The sequence below is a fragment of the Cavia porcellus genome, unplaced genomic scaffold, assembly GCF_034190915.1.
Source record: "Cavia porcellus strain 051 isolate PalLab524CR breed Dunkin Hartley unplaced genomic scaffold, mCavPor4.1 scaffold_18, whole genome shotgun sequence".
In the NCBI taxonomy this organism is placed as follows: Eukaryota; Metazoa; Chordata; class Mammalia; order Rodentia; family Caviidae; genus Cavia; species Cavia porcellus.
In genome coordinates this window covers 72485416-72511185 of record NW_026947501.1, presented here as the reverse complement: position 1 = coordinate 72511185, position 25770 = coordinate 72485416, and the positions used below count along the sequence as shown (strand labels likewise).

Here is a 25770-nt window from a genome sequence, read left to right as displayed (position 1 = left end):
GAGACAGACAGACAGACAGACAGACAGACAGACTGACCCCAAGAAGCAGTGTAAATCCATTTCTGGGTAAAGATCTGAAATTCTGTAATATTAAGTGAGGGTCTGTCCTAGATGCTCTGGCCAGGCCAGGGAAGAGGAAGACTACTGCTGTAGGTCAGAAGCACTTCTAGATTATGTGCCTATTCAAATAGACTAAGTAAGAACTATGTCCTCAGTAGTCTAAAAATGATTTTGTTGGTGTTTTCATTATTTTTGATGGTACTGGGGATGGAACCAAGCACTCATTGAACTAAACCGCCAGCCATTTGTACTATACTTTTTATCTTGAGACAGTTTCTTAAGTTGCCTAGAACAATGGCATTGTCATCATAAATGACCCTCCTGCCTGGACCTCCCAGGTAGCTCGGATGATTAAAGGTACATACCACTGCACAGCTGTAATTTGTGAAAGTACATACCAGACATGTACTGCAAACAAGAACAAGGCCCACTACCTGAAGCTTGGTATAAACTGCTGTTGCCTTTACATCCTTCCTCCTCCTTATACCTGCATCCAGATGCAGCAGTGGGAGTGGTGTGAAGGTAGCAGAAGTAGGATGATGCATTCAAAAGTCATGGGATGTTAGGAAATAACACAGAAGACCCTGGCTGGGGAGTTGGCCCAAGTTCCACCTACAGGTAGCTACACCTCCCCTACCAGGTAGTTTGAGGACTACGAGATTGGGCACCTAACCTTGGTTAACACGATAGGTGGGCACATTAGAGTCCAGTTTTCTTGAGAGTTGTTCCCAAAAGTGTACAGAAGGATCCTGTGTTAAGATGCAGAATCTGGAGCCTGCAGACACTTCTGCGCACCTCTACTCTGGCTCTTTGCAATGTTTGGTGATATGCACAACTACCTTCCTTTTACACTGGGTATTGAAACTGGATCTCTTTTGCTTGCTACTGCACATACTTAGTACAGACACCCATTTGTCCAAATCTGTGACCTCCAAGAACTAAATGGCTTCACAGTGTTTACTCACCTACCTGACTATCCACTTAGGTAAGGTTATCCGTCTACCCATATGATTAGTTTGGAATAGGAGAACCACCTATTTCCTCCCCCTCTACTAAAGCTGCAAACATTTAAGCTTTAGCAACATTCATTCTTTTCTTGCTCAACTTCCCAAATAATAACTCTTCCAGCTCTGAGCCCCAAAGCTTCAAGCAAGGTAATCAAGCTGGGTATGGTGGCATCATCTATAATCCAGCATGTGGGAGATGAAGGCAAGAGGATTACCATGAATTCAAGGCTAGTCTGGACTACATAAGGAGCCCCCAGGGGAAAAAAAGGAAAAATTTAAAAAGAGCAAATAAAAACATAGTAACCAGTGGGGGGGGGGCATACTCTGCAGAATGTCCATCATCTGTCCACACTGAATAGCCACCAAGGGCATCTGAATAATATGTCAGTAATCCTAGATGTTGATGTGTCATATCCATCAACTCCAGAAGAAAACCCCTTTGGTTTCTTCTGATATTTGCTTGCTCCTGGGCTGTGAGATATCATATCCCAATAGATGTGACAGGCAGGCCAAGCTGGGGCCCTTTGCAGAAGGTGGCTGGGCACTAGATTGCTCTGTTCCTGACATTGTCAGAGCTTCTTTTCTTCAGCTTATAGCTTCTCCCATAGAACCAAACACTAGACACCAGGGTTGATTTTTATAATATCTGCTCTAATGCCAGGATGATGGTACACACCTGTAATCCCAGCACTTTGGAAGCTGAGGCAGGAGAATTGCTATGAGCTGAAAGTCAGCCTGGGTTACATAATGATTTCAAGTCCAACCTGAACAACACAGTGAGACCCTTTTTTAAAAAAAGAAAAGGAGGCCAGGAATTTAGCTCAGCAGCATAGCACCTGCCTGGCAAGTGCAAGGGCATGAGTTTGATCCCCAGTACCAAAAAAGGAAAAGAAACGAAACACACACACACACACACACACACACACACACACACACAAACACAGAGTATCTTCTCTAATGCAAACTGATATGGGAACCTTCCTGCCTTTAAATTAGAGACTGGGGGCTGAGTGTAGCTCATTAGTAAAGCACTTTCCCAGCCTTCACAAGGTGCTATGTTTGATCTGCAGCACCAACATGTATATACATGCATACATACATACATACATACATACATACATACATACTGTTGGAGGAGGCAGCTATTTTAGATTCTGTCATACTAATGATGGAGCTCAGGGCTTTAGCATACTAGAAAAGTGTTCTACAGCTATGCTGTATTCTCTTGGACCAAAATACACTAAATTCTCTGGGGAACAAATGCGTAAAATAAAAGTTACGTGAAGGCCAGGGATTTAGCTCAGCAGCTTAAGGGCCTGCCTGGCAAGTGTGAGGTTGTGAGTTTGATCCCTGGTACAAAAAAAGTCATGTAATCTATGAATTATGATATATTTTATAATGTAGGCAAAAGCACAATGGTAAAGCTGCCCTTCATTTCAAGAAGCTTGTGCGAGTTTCTGCAGAATAGACATTATCTAAGTGACATATAGCAAGAACTTTAACTCTCCATAGTAAATACATGACTGTATTTCCAAGAGATGGGACACTTTTCAAATTCAGGGGTCTTGCACAAGGGCTAAGGAGACCCTTTCTCATGGCTGCAGCTCAGGCTCACATTTCACATGCTAGTCACACTGTGAGGAAGAGTACTGGGGACCAGTGTGTTGTTTTGACAAGTGAGGAATGGAAGCAACTTTTCTCACCAAACAGAAATATACTCTTGGGAAGTTTAGCAGAGAACCCAAAGCTGGTAACACCAGCACTCCACACTATATGATTCAGAGTACCACTGAGTATGGCTCCATGTGTAACCAACTTCCCACAGCAAATGCACCACAATGCCACGCAACCGGAAGGAGAGCACTACAAAGACAAAGGTGAGTTGGAGATCCATGTTTTGAAACTTCACACAGCATTCTATGAGCTGATGAACGGACTCCAGTCTGAGTCATGCTGATAGTTGCATTGACTACTGAGCACCTCAAGTGTCAGCAGAGCATCAAATTCTTCCAGTAATTCTCAGAGAGCATGAGTTCAGCTGGTCAACGTGTGCACTGAGTCCTGGGAACCCTCCTTCAGTCAATGTGATAGGCTAGTGGTTCAGCGGCAAGGAGCATGGCCTACAGCCAAGTTAGGGCTCATCACAAGAAGTACTGTATTTCTGAGAAAGTACCAAAGTGTTGAACTGTACTCTGTATTCACAGAACAGTTTTTTATTACATCAAGAATGCTCAAAGTAGCTGGATGTGGTTGTGCATGCCTGTAATTCCAGCACTTGAGAGGCTGAGGCAGGAGGATCATTGTGAGTTTGAGGTCAGCCTGAGCTACAAAGTGAGCTCAAAGCCAGCCTGAACTGCATAGTGAGACCTGTCTCAGAAAAAACAAAAACAAAAACAAAAAAAAAAACAAAAAAACAAAACAAAACAAAACAATAATGCTCAAAGTATTAAACTGTACCCTGTATTCACAAAATACTTTTTTTCTTCAAATCAATTACAATTCAGGTTATCTGACAGATATCACAAAACTGCCCACCATAGTCAGATGACTACTTTAGAATTTTCCCTATGAACTTTCTACTATGGTTGAGAAATCACATATGCATCCCACATAGAACTATAAAGTACAGAGCAAAGACCCATTCTTAGACACCTTGAAACAGCCACAACAGATGTTTGGAGTAAGCAGCATAAACTTGAATCTCCTTGCTACCGAGAAATCTCCCTCCCTACCACCACACACACACACACACACACACACACACACACACACACACGCGCGCGCGCGCGCGCACGCACACAAACCTGTAAACATGCATGCCTGGTGTGCAATTTAATCATGTGTTTGGGCAAATAATTCAAAGCCTGTCCTGAGGGTGAACACACACTTCTTGAGAGTTAGAAAGTCAATTTTTACAACAGGGAAACATTTTGGTTTTCTGTTTTTTGCTTTTATTGTGGTACTGGGGATTGAACCTAAGGCCTTAATGCATGCTAAGAGTACTACACTACCGAGCCACATCCCCAGCAAAATAGCCAAACATATTAGGAAAATTATTTCTTCTCTTCCATGAAACATAAACTTCAGAAGGCAATGGGGTGAATGATCAAGCTGTGCTGCTGTTGTTTTTATTACATTGAAATGAGCACGTGAAATAAAAGACACTGGCAAAATCTAGGCAACACTATTTCTTTAGCATGGTTTCGAGAGGGAAAATGACTAGCTTTAATATTAAGCTCCACAAAGCCAACTGCTCATTGCTTAAATTATTATAAAAGACTTTTACACAGTTCAGATTTTGTGGTTAAATGGTACTATAAAATTCTATTTACAGAGCACCAAAGATTGAGTATTTGTATAGAATGTTTCCATAACAGAATTTCACCTGCAATGGCATGTCATCACTGTTGAGCTGCTTAAAACAGTTACTATGGCCAAGTGCGGTAGCACATGCCTGTAATCCCACCACTTGGGCAACTAAATCAGGAGGACTGCTGTGAGTTCAGTCCAGCCTGAATTACAAAGTGTGATTCTTGTCTCAAAAAATAAATGAATAAAATAAAAAACAAAAGACTCATTATAATATGAAAAACTTCATATATAAGTTAGCTATGAAATAAAAGACAGACAATAGAAGAAAAAAGTTATTGTAACTCAGCATGGAAAATATATCTAAAGGAATACTTCGACTTAGTACAACTGTGTTCCATCTTTTATATGTGTTTTGGCTTATAGTCTGGTATGTTTGATATATATATATATAATATATATTGATATTGATATATATATCTTATATATATATATATATATTTCTTTTTAATAGTCTTATTTTTAATCTGTATACATGACAAGGGTTTATAAGAGAAATGCATGAATGGGATTCTGGCAAAATACAAGGATGGTGGAAAATAAAGAATAGAAATGTGTCATGGACATGTATCAACTCCCAAGAACCAACATGATTATTATGTACTGCAAACACATACCAATAGAAGTTTAAAAAAAAAGGCAGTCATGAATTCAGAGAAGACAACTAAAATGAGTGAGATTTCATAACTTTCCAGCAGAAAGGGTTCCTAGGGATTCGAGTGCAATGCTAGTGTCAGGGCCTTTGCACTCTGAGTTCCACACAGTCCTGGCTTCACTGAGAAGTGGACACCTGATGTTTCCCATATACAAATTTATCCAAGAACCCACCAACTTTCACCTTTTCTCAAGACCAGTGTGCCCATCTTACCTTAGGCTTTCAAACTTTCCCTACTGTCAAGTTCAAATTGTACCTCTTAGACATTACATACTGTCTGATTTTGTTGCAGAAAGCTTTTTGATTGATATTTTATTAATCATCTCACTAGGAAAATGTCTCAACCTATCTAGTTCACTTATAACTCTAGTTTTGGGTGTGATCAGCTTACACAACCAATCCTACATCAGAGAAGTGTACATACTTCCCTGATATGTTGGTGCCTGTGCTCCCCTATGCAAAATCATTCGGAACAGTATATATTATTTTCAGAATCTATCTTTATGTGGGCCTAGGGATGGTATGTCAAGCCAGTACGCTCTCACTTATACTCCACTCCTCAGCCCCTTAAGATTTAGTAGAGGATTATAGTTCAATAATACACTGTAAAGTAGAGATCCAATCTCAGATAAAATGTAAAATTCTATCACGGTAAATGCTTCTGGAGGACCACTTGTGTAAACAATAGAAGTCACCACAGTGACCTTAATTATAGCTTATTTAGGACTTGTGTCCATGTTTTAAAACATATACATGCACATATATAATTCTATCAAACTGAGAAAAAGCCACACGATGCATGAACAATTGTAACAGTCATTTGACAGTTGAGAAAACTGAAGCCTAAGCTAAATAACTTTGTCAGACAGCTAACTAGAGAATTAACCAGGATTCAGCGGCCAAAGCTCAAATGGCCAAGCCTAACTATTACCCATTCTATCATCTAGAGACACAACTCTGCAAAGGAAGACTGAGAATACACATGTGAGTTCAGTCAAAGTTTCCGAATGTCCTCTGTTCTCCAGACATGATGGCTTAAAACAGGCTTTAGGTCAATGGAGGCAAACCTATGGCATGCATGCTGCAGCAAGCTCTTTGTATCACTGAAAGCTCTATCACTGCTTTAGGTTCATCTTTCAAAAGACAATGTATTTACATAGCTAGAAATTACACTTAAAATCAGTTAACAATGATGGTTAACTCAGAAAACTGTTTCATGAGATGGAGAAATAACAAAAAGCTTACTTTTTTTGAAGTTGATGATTTTTTTCATCCTTTCCTTCCAATTTGCTAAGTTGGAAGGCATCCTGAGATGAGTTTTCGGCTTCAGAAACAACAGCTACAAAAAAGAAGAAAATTCCCCAAATTTAGAGTAAATTAACATGGCAAAGTTATATGTTTCACAAATAGGAAGAAGATTCTGCAGGTAGAGAGCTGAATCATTTCTGAAGGGTAAGCTTCCGAGCAAACACATATAAATGTTCAAGCGTATAAATTAGCATATAAGAGGGTTATTCATTCACGCCAAATGAATGTCCACTGCTCTGCTCTGGTTCACATGTGGGCAGACTGGGCTGTCTGGAGAATGCTCAGCCATGATTCCTTGTGGGCACTGGACACCTGTGGCAGGTACATAGGAAAAACGGCATGCTCTCCCAATCCCAGCAGTTAGGACAGCTGCCTAAAACCGGCCCACCTTGTCTTGGTGATTCTTTGCCAGTTTGTCCAGGCCGACCCTTTTCCTTTTTGCCAAACAAACGACCAGTGGAGGACTTGATGCTCTTCTTCTTTAGAGCTTTGTGGAGTGGGTCCTCCCTGCTGTCACTGCTGCTGGGAACGCTCACAGGAACATCCTGGGAGCCTGTTGAGCTTGAAGGAAAGAAAATGGACTTTTACCACCCTCTTCACAGCTCCACAGTCCATTCACATGTACAAGAAAAGTGTGCATTTTTAATATTCCTACCTTCAACTTCCTAAAGAATTTTTCAACTCTCTTACACACAATACAATATTCATTGTGATTCAGGGTCCCAGTAATGCTTCCCCAGACCAGTGTCTAGAAAGCCAAGATTCTGATGTGCTCCCTGCTCAGAGCAGGCCTGTACTCTAGCCTGCTTGGTTTGGACACATAAGGGAACACCCTCTGCAGGGGCCTTGCTCAGGCACTGAGGGATGCACTCAGTCAACAGGAAAGAGAACAAGGTCTCAGAAGCCTGACTATAATTGTAACATATTTAGGACCTGTGTCCATGTTTTAAAACATATACGTGCACATATATAATTCTATTGAACTGAAAAACAGCCACATGATGTATGAACAACTGTAACTGCCATTTGACAGTTTAGAGAACTGAAGCACAAGCTAAGTAACTTTGTCAGAGACACACAGCTAACTAGAGAAGTAACCAGGATTCAGCGGCCAGAGCTCAAATGTCTAAGCCTAACTCTTAACCACGCTGTCCACTAGGGAGACAAGTCTGAAAAGGGAGACTGAGAATAAATGTGTGAGTTAAGTCAAAATTTCCAAATGTCCTTGGTTCTCCAGACATGATGGCTTAAAACAGCCTTTAGGTCAATGGAGGCAAACCTATGGCGTGCATGCTGCAGCAAGCTCTTTGTATCACTGAAAGCTCTATCACTGCTTTAGATTCATCTTTCAAAAGACAATGTATTTACATAGCTAGAAATTACACTTAAAATCAGCTAAGAATGACTGTTAACTCAGAAAACTGTTTCATGAGATGGAGAAATAACAAAAAGCTTACTGTTTTTGAAGTTGATGATTTTTTTCATCCTTTCCTCCCAGTTTGCTAAGTTGGAAGGCATCCTGAGATGAGTTTGGTATTTCAGAAACAACAGCTACAAAAAAGAAGAAAAGCCCCCAAATTTAGAGTAAATTAACATGGCAAAGTTATATGTTTCACAAATAGGAAGAAGATTCTGCAGGTAGAGAGCTGAATAATTTCTGAAGGGTAAGCTTCCGAGCAAACACATATAAATGTTCAAGAGTATAAATTAGCATATAAGAGGGTTATTCATTCAAGCCAAATGAATTTCCACTGCTCTGCTTTGTTTCACATGTGGGCAAACTGGGCTGTCAGGAGAACGCTCAGCCATGACTCCTCGTGGGCACTGGACACCGGCAGCAGGCACATAGGAAAAATCTCAGGCTCTCCCAATCCCAGCAGTTAGGACAGCTGCCTAAAACCGGCCCACCTTGTCTTGGTGATTCTTTGCCAGTTTGTCCAGGCAGAACCTTTTTCTTTTTGCCAAACAAACGACCAGTGGAGGACTTGATGCTCTTCTTCTTTGGGGCTTTGTGGAGCGCGTCCTGCCTGCTGTCACTGGTGCTGGGATTGTTCACAGGACCTTCCTGGGAGCCTGTTGAGCTTCAAAGAAATAAAATGGATTTTTACCACCCTCTTCCCAGCTCCACAGTCCATTCACACGTACAAGAACAGTCTGCATTTTTAATATTCCTACCTTCAACTTCCTAAAAAACGTTTCGAGTCTCTTACACACAGTACAATATGCATTGTGATGCAGGGTCCCAGTAATGCTTCCACAGACCTGTGTCTGGAAAGCCAAGATTCTGATGTGCTCCCTGCTCAGAGCAGGCCTGTACTCTAGCCTACCTTGTTTGGACACATAAGGGAACACCCTCTGCAGGGGCCTTGCTCAGGCACTGAGGGATGCACTCAGTCAACAGGAAAGAAAACAAGGTCTCAGAAGCCTGACTGTAATTGTAACTTATTTAGGAATTGTGTCCATGTTATAAAACATATACATGCACATATATAATTCTATTGAACTGAAAAACAGCCACATGATGTATGAACAACTGTAACTGCCATTTGACAGATGAGAAAACTGAAGCACAGGATAAGTAACTTTGTCAGAGACACACAGCTAACTAGAGAATTAACCAGGATTCAGCGGCCAGAGCTCAAATGGCCAAGCCTAACTATTACCCATTCTATTTTCCTGGGAGAACACTCTGAAAAGGTAGACTGAGAATACATGTGTGAATTCAGTCAAGACTTCCTAATGTCCTCTGTTCTCCAGACATGATGGCTTAAAACAGGCTTTAGGTCAGTGGAGGCAAACCTATGGCGTGCATGCTGCAGCAAGCTCTTTGTATCACTGAAAGCTCTATCACTGCTTTAGGTTCATCTTTCAAAAGACAATGTATTTACATAGCTAGAAATTACACTTACAATCAGCTAAGAATGACTGTTAACTCAGAAAACTGTTTCATGAGATGGAGAAATAACAAAAAGCTTACTGTTTTTGAAGCTGACGATTTTTTTCATCCTTTCCTCCCAATTTGCTAAGTTGGAAGGCATCCTGAGATGAGTTTTCGGCTTCAGAAACAACAGCTACAAAAAAGAAGAAAATTCCCCAAATTTAGAGTAAATTAACATGGCAAAGTTATATGTTTCACAAATAGGAAGAAGATTCTGCAGGTAGAGAGCTGAATCATTTCTGAAGGGTAAGCTTCCGAGCAAACACATATAAATGTTCAAGCGTATAAATTAGCATATAAGAGGGTTATTCATTCACGCCAAATGAATGTCCACTGCTCTGCTCTGGTTCACATGTGGGCAGACTGGGCTGTCTGGAGAATGCTCAGCCATGATTCCTTGTGGGCACTGGACACCTGTGGCAGGTACATAGGAAAAACGGCATGCTCTCCCAATCCCAGCAGTTAGGACAGCTGCCTAAAACCGGCCCACCTTGTCTTGGTGATTCTTTGCCAGTTTGTCCAGGCGAACCCTTTTCCTTTTTGCCAAACAAACGACCAGTGGAGGACTTGATGCTCTTCTTCTTTAGAGCTTTGTGGAGTGGGTCCTCCCTGCTGTCACTGCTGCTGGGAACGCTCACAGGAACATCCTGGGAGCCTGTTGAGCTTGAAGGAAAGAAAATGGACTTTTACCACCCTCTTCACAGCTCCACAGTCCATTCACATGTACAAGAAAAGTGTGCATTTTTAATATTCCTACCTTCAACTTCCTAAAGAATTTTTCAACTCTCTTACACACAATACAATATTCATTGTGATTCAGGGTCCCAGTAATGCTTCCCCAGACCAGTGTCTAGAAAGCCAAGATTCTGATGTGCTCCCTGCTCAGAGCAGGCCTGTACTCTAGCCTGCTTGGTTTGGACACATAAGGGAACACCCTCTGCAGGGGCCTTGCTCAGGCACTGAGGGATGCACTCAGTCAACAGGAAAGAGAACAAGGTCTCAGAAGCCTGACTATAATTGTAACATATTTAGGACCTGTGTCCATGTTTTAAAACATATACGTGCACATATATAATTCTATTGAACTGAAAAACAGCCACATGATGTATGAACAACTGTAACTGCCATTTGACAGTTGAGAAAACTGAAGCACAGGATAAGTAACTTTGTCAGAGACACACAGCTACCTAGAGAATTAACCAGGATTCAGCGGCCAGAGTTCAAATGTCTAAGCCTAACTTTTAACCACGCTGTCCACTAGGGAGACAAGTCTGAAAAGGGAGACTGAGAATAAATGTGTGAGTTAAGTCAAAATTTCCAAATGTCCTTGGTTCTCCAGACATGATGGCTTAAAACAGCCTTTAGGTCAATGGAGGCAAACCTATGGCGTGCATGCTGCAGCAAGCTCTTTGTATCACTGAAAGCTCTATCACTGCTTTAGATTCATCTTTCAAAAGACAATGTATTTACATAGCTAGAAATTACACTTAAAATCAGCTAAGAATGACTGTTAACTCAGAAAACTGTTTCATGAGATGGAGAAATAACAAAAAGCTTACTGTTTTTGAAGTTGATGATTTTTTTCATCCTTTCCTCCCAGTTTGCGAAGTTGGAAGGCACCCTGAGATGAGTTTGGTGTTTCAGAAACAACAGCTACAAAAAAGAAGAAAAGCCCCCAAATTTAGAGTAAATTAACATGGCAAAGTTATATGTTTCACAAATAGGAAGAAGATTCTGCAGGTAGAGAGCTGAATAATTTCTGAAGGGTAAGCTTCCGAGCAAACACATATAAATGTTCAAGAGTATAAATTAGCATATAAGAGGGTTATTCATTCAAGCCAAATGAATTTCCACTGCTCTGCTTTGTTTCACATGTGGGCAAACTGGGCTGTCAGGAGAACGCTCAGCCATGATTCCTCGTGGGCACTGGACACCGGCAGCAGGCACATAGGAAAAATCTCAGGCTCTCCCAATCCCAGCAGTTAGGACAGCTGCCTAAAACCGGCCCACCTTGTCTTGGTGATTCTTTGCCAGTTTGTCCAGGCAGAACCTTTTTCTTTTTGCCAAACAAACGACCAGTGGAGGACTTGATGCTCTTCTTCTTTGGGGCTTTGTGGAGCGCGTCCTGCCTGCTGTCACTGGTGCTGGGATTGTTCACAGGACCTTCCTGGGAGCCTGTTGAGCTTCAAAGAAATAAAATGGATTTTTACCACCCTCTTCCCAGCTCCACAGTCCATTCACACGTACAAGAACAGTCTGCATTTTTAATATTCCTACCTTCAACTTCCTAAAAAACGTTTCGAGTCTCTTACACACAGTACAATATGCATTGTGATGCAGGGTCCCAGTAATGCTTCCACAGACCTGTGTCTGGAAAGCCAAGATTCTGATGTGCTCCCTGCTCAGAGCAGGCCTGTACTCTAGCCTACCTTGTTTGGACACATAAGGGAACACCCTCTGCAGGGGCCTTGCTCAGGCACTGAGGGATGCACTCAGTCAACAGGAAAGAAAACAAGGTCTCAGAAGCCTGACTGTAATTGTAACTTATTTAGGAATTGTGTCCATGTTATAAAACATATACATGCACATATATAATTCTATTGAACTGAAAAACAGCCACATGATGTATGAACAACTGTAACTGCCATTTGACAGATGAGAAAACTGAAGCACAGGATAAGTAACTTTGTCAGAGACACACAGCTAACTAGAGAATTAACCAGGATTCAGCGGCCAGAGCTCAAATGGCCAAGCCTAACTATTACCCATTCTATTTTCCTGGGAGAACACTCTGAAAAGGTAGACTGAGAATACATGTGTGAATTCAGTCAAGACTTCCTAATGTCCTCTGTTCTCCAGACATGATGGCTTAAAACAGGCTTTAGGTCAGTGGAGGCAAACCTATGGCGTGCATGCTGCAGCAAGCTCTTTGTATCACTGAAAGCTCTATCACTGCTTTAGGTTCATCTTTCAAAAGACAATGTATTTACATAGCTAGAAATTACACTTACAATCAGCTAAGAATGACTGTTAACTCAGAAAACTGTTTCATGAGATGGAGAAATAACAAAAAGCTTACTGTTTTTGAAGCTGACGATTTTTTTCATCCTTTCCTCCCAATTTGCTAAGTTGGAAGGCATCCTGAGATGAGTTTTCGGCTTCAGAAACAACAGCTACAAAAAAGAAGAAAATTCCCCAAATTTAGAGTAAATTAACATGGCAAAGTTATATGTTTCACAAATAGGAAGAAGATTCTGCAGGTAGAGAGCTGAATAATTTCTGAAGGGTAAGCTTCCGAGCAAACACATATAAATGTTCAAGCGTATAAATTAGCATATAAGAGGGTTATTCATTCACGCCAAATGAATGTCCACTGCTCTGCTCTGGTTCACATGTGGGCAGACTGGGCTGTCTGGAGAATGCTCAGCCATGATTCCTTGTGGGCACTGGACACCTGTGGCAGGTACATAGGAAAAACGGCATGCTCTCCCAATCCCAGCAGTTAGGACAGCTGCCTAAAACCGGCCCACCTTGTCTTGGTGATTCTTTGCCAGTTTGTCCAGGCGAACCCTTTTCCTTTTTGCCAAACAAACGACCAGTGGAGGACTTGATGCTCTTCTTCTTTAGAGCTTTGTGGAGTGGGTCCTCCCTGCTGTCACTGCTGCTGGGAACGCTCACAGGAACATCCTGGGAGCCTGTTGAGCTTGAAGGAAAGAAAATGGACTTTTACCACCCTCTTCACAGCTCCACAGTCCATTCACATGTACAAGAAAAGTGTGCATTTTTAATATTCCTACCTTCAACTTCCTAAAGAATTTTTCAACTCTCTTACACACAATACAATATTCATTGTGATTCAGGGTCCCAGTAATGCTTCCCCAGACCAGTGTCTAGAAAGCCAAGATTCTGATGTGCTCCCTGCTCAGAGCAGGCCTGTACTCTAGCCTGCTTGGTTTGGACACATAAGGGAACACCCTCTGCAGGGGCCTTGCTCAGGCACTGAGGGATGCACTCAGTCAACAGGAAAGAGAACAAGGTCTCAGAAGCCTGACTATAATTGTAACATATTTAGGACCTGTGTCCATGTTTTAAAACATATACGTGCACATATATAATTCTATTGAACTGAAAAACAGCCACATGATGTATGAACAACTGTAACTGCCATTTGACAGTTGAGAAAACTGAAGCACAGGATAAGTAACTTTGTCAGAGACACACAGCTACCTAGAGAATTAACCAGGATTCAGCGGCCAGAGTTCAAATGTCTAAGCCTAACTTTTAACCACTCTGTCCACTAGGGAGACAAGTCTGCAAAGGGAGACTGAGAATAAATGTGTGAGTTAAGTCAAAATTTCCAAATGTCCTTGGTTCTCCAGACATGATGGCTTAAAACAGCCTTTAGGTCAATGGAGGCAAACCTATGGCGTGCATGCTGCAGCAAGCTCTTTGTATCACTGAAAGCTCTATCACTGCTTTAGATTCATCTTTCAAAAGACAATGTATTTACATAGCTAGAAATTACACTTAAAATCAGCTAAGAATGACTGTTAACTCAGAAAACTGTTTCATGAGATGGAGAAATAACAAAAAGCTTACTGTTTTTGAAGTTGATGATTTTTTTCATCTTTTCCTCCCAGTTTGCTAAGTTGGAAGGCATCCTGAGATGAGTTTGGTATTTCAGAAACAACAGCTACAAAAAAGAAGAAAAGCCCCCAAATTTAGAGTAAATTAACATGGCAAAGTTATATGTTTCACAAATAGGAAGAAGATTCTGCAGGTAGAGAGCTGAATAATTTCTGAAGGGTAAGCTTCCGAGCAAACACATATAAATGTTCAAGAGTATAAATTAGCATATAAGAGGGTTATTCATTCAAGCCAAATGAATTTCCACTGCTCTGCTTTGTTTCACATGTGGGCAAACTGGGCTGTCAGGAGAACGCTCAGCCATGACTCCTCGTGGGCACTGGACACCGGCAGCAGGCACATAGGAAAAATCTCAGGCTCTCCCAATCCCAGCAGTTAGGACAGCTGCCTAAAACCGGCCCACCTTGTCTTGGTGATTCTTTGCCAGTTTGTCCAGGCAGAACCTTTTTCTTTTTGCCAAACAAACGACCAGTGGAGGACTTGATGCTCTTCTTCTTTGGGGCTTTGTGGAGCGCGTCCTGCCTGCTGTCACTGGTGCTGGGATTGTTCACAGGACCTTCCTGGGAGCCTGTTGAGCTTCAAAGAAATAAAATGGATTTTTACCACCCTCTTCCCAGCTCCACAGTCCATTCACACGTACAAGAACAGTCTGCATTTTTAATATTCCTACCTTCAACTTCCTAAAAAACGTTTCGAGTCTCTTACACACAGTACAATATGCATTGTGATGCAGGGTCCCAGTAATGCTTCCACAGACCTGTGTCTGGAAAGCCAAGATTCTGATGTGCTCCCTGCTCAGAGCAGGCCTGTACTCTAGCCTACCTTGTTTGGACACATAAGGGAACACCCTCTGCAGGGGCCTTGCTCAGGCACTGAGGGATGCACTCAGTCAACAGGAAAGAAAACAAGGTCTCAGAAGCCTGACTGTAATTGTAACTTATTTAGGAATTGTGTCCATGTTATAAAACATATACATGCACATATATAATTCTATTGAACTGAAAAACAGCCACATGATGTATGAACAACTGTAACTGCCATTTGACAGATGAGAAAACTGAAGCACAGGATAAGTAACTTTGTCAGAGACACACAGCTAACTAGAGAATTAACCAGGATTCAGCGGCCAGAGCTCAAATGGCCAAGCCTAACTATTACCCATTCTATTTTCCTGGGAGAACACTCTGAAAAGGTAGACTGAGAATACATGTGTGAATTCAGTCAAGACTTCCTAATGTCCTCTGTTCTCCAGACATGATGGCTTAAAACAGGCTTTAGGTCAGTGGAGGCAAACCTATGGCGTGCATGCTGCAGCAAGCTCTTTGTATCACTGAAAGCTCTATCACTGCTTTAGGTTCATCTTTCAAAAGACAATGTATTTACATAGCTAGAAATTACACTTACAATCAGCTAAGAATGACTGTTAACTCAGAAAACTGTTTCATGAGATGGAGAAATAACAAAAAGCTTACTGTTTTTGAAGTTGATGATTTTTTTCATCCTTTCCTCCCAATTTGCTAAGTTGGAAGGCATCCTGAGATGAGTTTTCTGTTTCAGAAACAACAGCTACAAAAAAGAAGAAAATTCACCAAATTTAGAGTAAATTAACATGGCAAAGTTATATGTTTCACAAATAGGAAGAAGATTCTGCAGGTAGAGAGCTGAATCATTTCTGAAGTGTAAGCTTCCGAGCAAACACATATAAATGTTCAAGCGTATAAATTAGCATATAAGAGGGTTATTCATTCACGCCAAATGAATGTCCACTGCTCTGCTCTGGTTCACATGTGGGCAGACTGGGCTGTCTGGAGAATGCTCAGCCATGATTCCTTGTGGGCACTGGACACCTGTGGCAGGTACATAGGAAAAAGCTCATGCTCTCCCAATCCCAGCAGTTAGGACAGCTGCCTAAAACCGGCCCACCTTGTCTTGGTGATTCTTTGCCAGTTTGTCCAGGCGGACCCTTTTTCTTTTTGCCAAACAAACGACCAGTGGAGGACTTGATGCTCTTCTTCTTTGGGGCTTTGTGGAGCGCGTCCTGCCTGCTGTCACTGGTACTGGGATTGTTCACAGGACCTTCCTGGGAGCCTGTTGAGCTTCAAAGAAATAAAATGGATTTTTACCACCCTCTTCCCAGCTCCACAGTCCATTCACACGTACAAGAACAGTCTGCATTTTTAATATTCCTACCTTCAACTTCCTAAAAAACGTTTCGAGTCTCTTACACACAGTACAATATGCATTGTGATGCAGGGTCCCAGTAATGCTTCCACAGACCTGTGTCTGGAAAGCCAAGATTCTGATGTGCTCCCTGCTCAGAGCAGGCCTGTACTCTAGCCTGCCTTGTTGGGACACATAAGGGAACACCCTCTGCAGGGGCCTTGCTCAGGCACTGAGGGATGCACTCAGTCAACAGGAAAGAAAACAAGGTCTCAGAAGCCTGACTGTAATTGTAACTTATTTAGGAATTGTGTCCATGTTATAAAACATATACATGCACATATATAATTCTATTGAACTGAAAAACAGCCACATGATGTATGAACAACTGTAACTGCCATTTGACAGTTGAGAAAACTGAAGCACAGGATAAGTAACTTTGTCAGAGACACACAGCTAACTAGAGAATTAACCAGGATTCAGCGGCCAGAGCTCAAATGGCCAAGCCTAACTATTACCCATTCTATCATCCTGGGAGACAACTCTGAAAAGGTAGACTGAGAATACATGTGTGAGTTCAGTCCAAATTTCCAAATGTCCTCTGTTCTCCAGACATGATGGCTTAAAACAGGCTTTAGGTCAATGGAGGCAAACCTATGGCGTGCATGCTGCAGCAAGCTCTTTGTATCACTGAAAGCTCTATCACTGCTTTAGGTTCATCTTTCAAAAGACAATGTATTTACATAGCTAGAAATTACACTTAAAATCAGCTAACAATTACTGTTAACTCAGAAACCTGTTTCATGAGATGGAGAAATAACAAAAAGCTTACTTTTTTTGAAAGTTTCGATTTTTTTCAGCCTTTCCTCCCAATTTGCTAAGTCGGAACGCATCCTGAGATGAGGTTTCTGTTTCAGAAAGAACAGCTATTAAAAAATCAGAAAAGCCCCCAAATTTACAGTAAATTAACATGGCAAAGTTATATGTTTCACAAATAGGTTGAAGGTTCTGCAGGTAGAGAGCTAAATAATTTCTGAAGTGTAAGCTTCCAAGCAAACACATACAAATGTTCAAGAGTGTAAAGTAGCACTTATGAGGGTTATTCATTCACGCCAAATGAATGTCCACTGCTCTGCTTTGGTTCACACATGGGCAGACTGATAAAGCAGACTGGGCTTTTCTGGAGAACCCTCAGCCATGACTCCAGGTGGACACTGCGCACCTGCGGCAGGCACACAGGACAAAGTTCACGTTCTCCCATTCCCAGCAGTTAGGACAGCTGCCGAAACCCCACCCACCTTGTCCTGGTGATTCTTTGCCAGTTTGTCCAGGCCGACCCTTTTCCTTTTTGCCAAACAAACGACCAATGGAGGACTTGATGCCCTTCTTCTTTGGGGCTTTGTGGGGCGAGTCCTGCCTGCTGTCACTGCTACTGGGATTGCTCACAGGACCATCCTGGGCACTTTTTGATCTTGAAGGAAAGAAAATGGACTTTTACCACATGCCCTCTTTAGAACTCCACAGTCCACTCACATGTACCAAAACAGTCTGCATTTTTAATATTCCTACTTCAACTCCCTGAAGATCCTTTCCAGTCTCTTACCCACAGCACACTATGCATAGCAATGCAGGGTCCCAGTAATGCTTCCACAGACCTATATGTCTGGAAAGCCAAGATTCTGATGTTGCTCCCTGCTCAGAGGAGGCCTGTACTCTAGCCTGCCTGGTTTGGACATCTAAGGGAACACCCTCTGCAGGGGCCTTGCTCAGCCAGTGAGGTTTACACTCAGCCCTCAGGAAAGAGAACAAGGTCTCAGAAGCCAGAAGAACTGGAATTCCACCTTCCCTCTCAGCAGCTCCTGCAGGCTGGTTCCTTGGATCCTGCTCTCCTGCAAAGTGAGAGCTGTACTATCTCTCAGGACACTGTGGAGACCAATGTGCCTGCTTGATCATACTGCCTGGTATGGAACAAAAGCTTCTAAGAGGAAGTGTGGAAAACAACAGTCTATAAGTAACCAAGCCTTCATGGCCTCCTGATGGAACATGCTTCCTAAAGGGATAGGGACAATGTGGGACTCTCAAGAGCTTAGAAGACCCAGAGTGTGGGAGGGTACCTGAGAGGCACCGATTGTCCACAGAATAGCACAATCCAGAACCTGCCACATCCGTGTGGCAAATTCTTCACCAGGAATAGAAAGAAAGTTCTTAAAAGAAGTGAGTGTGTGGGATCTGAAGAAATGGAGCTTTTCTCTCAAGTGCTAATTTCAAATAATTCCTATTCTTTCTAAACTTTGCCCAAACAGATGGCCTTTTCCACTGGATGTCACTACAGCCGCAGAACAGGAGAACACATTGTAGGTCTAACGTTTAAATAATCACAACCAAATGAGCTTGCTGAGAATTCTTTAAAAACTTGGTTTTTCTCACAGGAAAAGATTAATAGATGTTCTTAAAAACTAAGACAAGCAGGTTTCTCAGGGGTCTGGTGGCCTACGAGACCTGCTCCTTACTTTTGCATGTCCCTGATGTCCTCGTGGCTGACTATTTGCAACGCCCCTGTGTGCAGCCTGTCTAGCTGAAGGGACTTCGGAGAGGAGAGAGGGGAAGTTTCACATTTTATCGTTGTCTTGTCATCTCGTTCTTCTTCTCTGCAAGCTAGCAACTGAGGAGGGAAAAAACAACATCAGCTAACAGTACATTATAAGAAAACACATCACATAGGCTTTAAATAACATAAACTGACTCAAAACCTATTAGCTAAACTTTCTACCTGTCCTGAGAAGTCTCATTTTAATTGAATGCCAACCTGAAGGCCTGTTTGTCTGGGGGAAATGGACCACATAGCAGAGAGAGAGCAGGGCAGGTTGACCTATAGCCTTCCTTCATGGAAGCCCCGGGAAGCCCAGGGACAGCATCACCCCCCCTTCAAGATTCTGTTCTCTGTACAACCTCAGGTACCTCTGAGGATAGTTACTGAGGGACAGTGAAGTCCTAAACGAAGCCTGTTCACTGCACTTTATCACTTCAGGTTAACAAAGTTACTCTCATTACTGAAGAGCCTGTGACACATATCTTCAGTTACTGATGTCACTCAAAGGAACACTAGTGGGGGCCGAAGCCTCAGGGAAACTGTCAATACTTTTACCTCTAGCAAGAAACAAGACAAGGACAGCATGAGCGAAGACCCAAATATGCATGTGTGTGGCTTCTGTTTCTCACTGTGTGGACCAAATGTTATGAGCAGAAGCATTTGCATGCAGCCTAAAACCCTCCTTCCATGTGGCTTCATAAAATAATCCTGGGTTTTGGGTTTGCATATTATCTTTTTTTGAAGTCCTGCAATGTCTCCAATGTTTTGCTTTTATTGGTTTTGTTCTTTAATGTTTTCAGTTTTATTATAACTGATGATATAGGCAATTCTTTTTAAGTTAGCAAGAGGCATTATGGTAACCAATGATCATCATCACTTTGTCTTCCGTTTTTATATTATGTACTATATCCATTCTTTTGATTTGACTGACTCTGTTTTGTTATGTCACATTGGATTTTATTCTCTTCAAATAGAAAGTAATAAGAACTGTGGGAGTAATAAAACCCAAAATGTATAATTGTCATAGTAAAAAAGAGAGGAAAAGAAAGTGCTCTAAAGGATATAATTGCATGTATATTTAAGTGTATAAGATAGATAACCATATTGCTAAGTTTTTGTGGGATCATTGAACAGAATTATTTGTAGTCTCACAGTTTGAATGTCTACTTTATATGCTTTAATTTTGTAATCTGAACAACCATTTCTAAGATGACAGTATGTAATCTATTAACTAGTGACTTCCTACTGTTTTTTTTTTTTTTGAAATTCTGTATCACTTGTATCTTTTTTCTGTTTTTTTTTCTTTTTCTCCTTAAATAAAAAAATAATAATAATCCTGGGTATATTATTAAAAGAGGGTCACGCAGACCCTGGGATTTCTTTTAGGGGATGGCCCATGAGTATGCCTATGTGTTGAGGAAGGCAGGACTGTGGAAATAGTGCATATGTGAACTCTTTCAGGGTCTGGTTAGGCCCTGTTTAGAAGGTTGTTATTTTTGGGTTTTGAAGCAGGACTAGATTTCATGAAACATTCATGGTGAACAACAAGTGGTGAATAGTTAATTTATTTATCTGTACAATGGTATAAAGGATACAGATTCCATTATAGTCCTGTAGCAGCTCACTGAAGACCACCTAGACTAGTGTGAGCTGAGAGCATTTAGGATATAATTTTTTGTTTGTCTTTTTCCTTTTTATTGGTGCTGGGGATCGAACTCACGACTGCCTGCTTACAAGGCAGGCGTTTATGCTGCTGAGCTAAACTTCCAGCCCGCTAGGATATAATCTTAACAGATAAACAGATAAATTCTGTATCTTTCTCTCTTTTTTTTGAGATAAGGTTTCATTATACAGTTCTGGCTGGCCATGAACTCACATGATAGCCCAGGCTGGCTTCAAACTCCAGCAGTCCTCCCTTATCAGCCTCCTGAGTGCTGGGATTACAGGCATATATCACCTTGTTTGGCTCTCATTTCTAATTGTAGTAACAAAACAAAAGACTGTCGGGGGCTGGGGTAACCAGAGCTCACTTACTTAGCTTGTTTGAGGCCCTGTGTTTAACCGCCAGCAATCTCATCTCTAAAAAAGTCCATCAAGCTTGAAATCAACAACATGAATCATAAAAGTTCAAAAAAACTTTTTGGGAGGGAAAAAGAAATCAAACTTAGGATATTGTTTGCCAGGCATCATTTAAATTTCACGTTAAAATAATCATTTGTTAAAGTAGAAAAGAAAAAAGAAGAGGTAAGGCACTATACGTATGCTCCACCCACAAAAAGAGATTTTTTTTAAATTTATTTAAGGAGAAAAGAAAAGAAAGAAAAAAAAACAGTGAAGGGGTACAAGTTATACAGATTTACAGAATAAAAAAATGCGCAGTAGGAAATCACTAGTTAATGGATTACATATTGCCATCTTAGAAATAATTGTTTAAGTCACAAAATTAAAGCTTGTAGAGTGGACATTCCAACAATGATACTGCAAACAGTTCTGTTCAATGATCCAATAAAACTTTGTGCTATCATTTTCTATCTTATACATTTAAATATACATGCAGTTATATAGTTTAGAGCACTTTCTTTTCCTCTCTTTTGTACAGTGACTATTACACATTTTGGGTTTCATTGCTCCCACGGTTCTTGTTGCTTTTTTTGGAAGAGAGTAAAACCAAATGTGACATAAGAGATTCTTGCACCAAGACTCCCCTACACTAGCCCCTGCTCTGCCCAGAGCCTACCAGGCTCACTGAACCAGGTCTTCATTCTGCCTCTGTTCTCTTGTGGGAGGAAAGCACAAGGCTAGGGCCCACTGCCTTGTCTCAGACATGTCTACAAGTGCCAAGAAGTCACCTTAGTCTGCCCAGTAAAACTGAAATGAAGAAGTAACCATCCCATATCGCTCTTTGTCTGGCCCATATTTGCTGTCCTTAGACTCACTGCTAGGCTAATCTTCACAGCCAGCCCAGAGCAAGTCTTCTCAAAGTCACCAGGCTGCATGCTGAGGAGAGATGACTAGTGAACAAGAGGAGGCCACAGTGTCTGAGTCTAAGTCAACAGACTGCTTCCTTTGCTGAGAAATTCTTACTGCCAAAACCAAAATATCCAAACCACACTGAAGTCCACTGAACAGAGGTAAGCTCTGAGGCCGGCTGCTGGTGAAAGCGCGGCATCTCACTTTGGGCGGGCACAGATCAGGGCCATTCCAAACAGCACTACTGTGTGGATCACTACCTCACTTACAAGAGAGCAAGCCATGGTTCCACTGGGCCAAGGAACAGCTCCCAGGCCAGGAACTAATCAGCAACAGAGTGAGGATCTGTACCCGTGTCCTTAGTAAATTTCCCTTCTGCTCAGCCACATAGAGAAGCTCACACACAGCTGCTGAGGACAATCACCACTTGGCACCTGCAGCAGCACTGCCCCACAAGTGTACCACCAGGAAGGCAGGAAGCATGAAGCGGGCATGGCACAGGGCCAGAGGCAGCAGGCATTAGGGGGAGCTTCTAGATGGACAGAAAGAAAACCCCACAATCCCCACTGCTCCCAGGGTACTGCTTTTACTTTCAAGTTTTACTCTGAGAGGGAGACTCCCAGCAGATCAGAGCATCTTGACAAATCTAGGCCCAAGGGAGAAATGGTCCTGGTTTTGAAATCAAAACACACTTAACTCCTACCTGCTCTGCACATCATGTGATCTAAATTTCAGTTTCCACATCTGTAATTGGGGGCAAGCACAGCAACTGGTTTCTCACAGGGATGTGTTTGTGGACTAAATATAGCAAAAAAATGGCCAAGCACTGAGTTTGGCACCTGGCAGAGAGCAGTGCTTACTAAGTTCTAGCCTTCCATATCAGAAAAAACTAGTTTTCCTCAATCTAAAGCCTATGGCTCTGCTTCAATCATTCCGTCCTTTCAAATCCTAAATTCTATGTCTATTATACACATGCATGCAATGGTTAGAGGCAAAAGCACTGAGTGAAGCAAACACTGACATCTGTCCCCATGTTACATGGATGGCTGATTGCCAAGAGAACAGTAACTTGTGATGTGGCAGGTCAGTTTAAACATTTCCAATGAAAAGTCAGTTATTCATTGCAATATATTGACAACATTACACTTATGTGTGACATACTATACTCTTCCATGCATTAGGGAGATACAAAGCTATGCTCACTTACTGGAAAATTTACCTTTCTATGATGTTTCCTTAAGTTGCTAGGCTAACAAGACGCATGCAAAGAAATAGACACCAGATTTATGACACGATTTAAAGCTAAAAATTCAAGGATCTACTCAGGCAAATATATTACAATATGAAGGACAAGACAGAAATAAGAGAGACAGGATTTAAAGAAAATATAACTGGAAATCAAATAATCTTTTATCACAAATTTAAATCTAAGTTATCCAAGATTTATTAGAAAACACTATAAATTACTACTCAAAGAGCACATTCTATTTGAACACATGCGATTTAAAGCAAGACACTGTATAGAACAAAGGGCCCTGATAACCACCTACTCTCTAATATTCCCATGATGACAAGGATGTTACAGCAACATCTATTATAAAACTGAAGAGCCAGGCATGGTGGTGCAGACTTGTAATCCCCGCATTTGTGAAGCTAAGCCTGGAGAACTGCCAACCTGCACTACATGAGTTCAAAGCCAGCCTGAACTGCATGGTGTCATCCTGTCTCAGAAAAACACAAAACACTGAACAAACTTATTTTTAGTTAATCATTTTTTGTGCAATGCAGTAAAATCTTCACCTAGAATATGATTTACAACTTCCTAAAATATATCATTTATCCCTCGTGCAGTGGCATACACATGAAATCACAGCACTCTGGTAGGCTGAGGCAGGAAGGCTGCCAAGTTTGAGCTCATCTTGGTGATTTAGCACGATCCTGTCTCACAATAAAAAATAATACTGAAAAAAAAAGGGTCATGTGTGTATCTCAGTGCACAGGCCTAGATTCCATCCGAGATACTGTGGAATACAAAGGAGTGGAATGGAATGGAAAAAAAAAAAAAGAAAGAAAGAAAGCTAGGCATCCTAAAATACGTAACAATAAAAGCTAGCACAGTACTAGATAGGAGGCATTTTAATTAAAAAGTAGTCCATTAAAGACTATAGCATATGCCCTATAAGTTGATGAGATTTAGAATTCTGATTATAATCAATAAAATCTGATTCGTATTGTCTGTATAAAGTTCCCATAAATTTTACACTCAGCAGTGGCCCCTCCCCTTGCTCCTGCAGTATGCAGGGTTGAATCCAGCTGGGCCACTCAACAAACTACACTGCCAGCCACGTTTATATTTTTATTTTGACATAGCACATTGCTAAACTTCTCATGCTGGCCTCAGACTTAAAATCCTCCTTCTTAGCTTCCCCAGTAGCTGGCATTACAGGCATGTGCCACTGCAGTGAGCCCAGATTATTTTTTAACCTAGGAAATACTTCACTCATGAATCATGCAGATCCTGTACAATCTAAGGAAAAACATTCAACCAATTATATCTTGCTTGTAACCACATTGACAAATTATATATTAAATATAATTGATCACTACTGAGCAAAATACATTTTTAATGACAAAAACCCCAAGCCCCACTAATCAGTCATAATCCAGCTCAGACTCACACGTGCTTGCCTGGTTAGCTGTGCAGAGCCATCACAGAATGGGGAGGGGCTGAGAGGGGAGCTTCATGGACAAACTACAAATTGATAGGGACCTGAGGCCTGGATTAGAATTGAATCTGGAGATGGTTAAAATAAAACAAACACAAGGGTGGCATAAGAAATCAAAACCAACAATGGAAGCACACAGACCGTCAGCCAGCATGCTGAATTAGAGAACCAGGAAGAAAGAATTTTCCTCCGTGGTTGTGTGTGGTACTGGGAATAGAAGGCAGGGGTACTCTAACACTGAGCTATGGTCCCATATTTTTTTCCTTTTAATTTCAAAACAAGGTCTTGCTAAATTGGGCAGCCTACCCTTGAACTTATGATTGTCTGCCTCAGTCTCCTGGGTAGCTAGAAAGATAGGGTTCACCCACTATGCTTGGGATACTCAGCTCTTTTTGAGTCAGTGTCTTCCTAAATTGCCCAGGCTGACCTTAAACTGGCAAACCTCCCACTTCAGTCCACAAGTAGCTGGGATTACAGATGTGTTGCTGCACTTCTTTTACAAATACTGGAAAGAAGGACACAACTGATAAATGAGATTGTCAAAAAGATGAAAATACAATGCCAGGCTTGGTGCCACATGTCTGTAATCCCAGCATGTGAGAGGCTGAGGCAGGAGAACTGCCATGAGTTCAAGGCCAGCTTGAATTACACCACAAGATCCTTTTTTCAAAAAACCAAACACTAATAAATAAAATAAGTTTGAAAAGAAGAAAAAGGGTCAGGGATATAGCTCCATGGCATAGCACTTGCCTGTCAAGCAGAACATCATGAGTTCAATTCATAGTACCAAAAGAAAAGAAAAAAGAAAAGAAAATGGTTTGGTGAGTGGTTTGGTGCTTGCCTAGTATGTGAGAAACCCTAGGTTCAAACCCAATATGTCCAAAAAAAAAAAAAAAAAAACAGGAAAAGAAAAGAAAAATATTGCTCAGTTAGTTAACAGTATAAATTATAAATACATCCAAATGTCACAAAACAGACTGCTGACACTGAACATTCCACTAAAATGACTTGCTTAATTTGATTAATATTCTGGCTAAGAATGCCACTAAAAAGTAAAATGTATAGCAAGAGAAATAAAACCAAAGATACAAGTACAGGTGCAAAGCAGAATGTTGTAAATACAATTTCACATGAAATGAGATCTCATAGGCAAGATAAGCACAAAGCCTAAACTACCCAAAAACTATTCACACATTAGAGCTGATGTAACATCCAAAATTCAATACCATACCTCTGTGCCTGAGGAAAAATATGAAAAAATTAGAAGACACCTGATAATGCTCCCTTTGCCACAGTCCCAGAGAATACTCACATCTCTTTAGTGAACTCAAAGCACAACT

General features: G+C 41.4%; 1 protein-coding gene across 1 annotated transcript in view; it reads right to left on the bottom strand.

Moving 5' to 3' along the window:
• LOC134471468 (liprin-alpha-4-like) overlaps positions 1–25770 on the bottom strand; it is a 65162-nt gene that overhangs the window by 23689 nt on the left and 15703 nt on the right. Inside the window, exons 7-10 of the mRNA XM_063230356.1 lie at positions 18655–18806; positions 17443–17615; positions 16985–17052; positions 7857–7948 (exon numbers count right to left, since the gene is read on the bottom strand). Coding sequence (XP_063086426.1) covers positions 7857–7948; positions 16985–17052; positions 17443–17615; positions 18655–18806 — 485 coding nt within the window. The remainder of the gene's footprint in view (positions 1–7856; positions 7949–16984; positions 17053–17442; positions 17616–18654; positions 18807–25770) is intronic.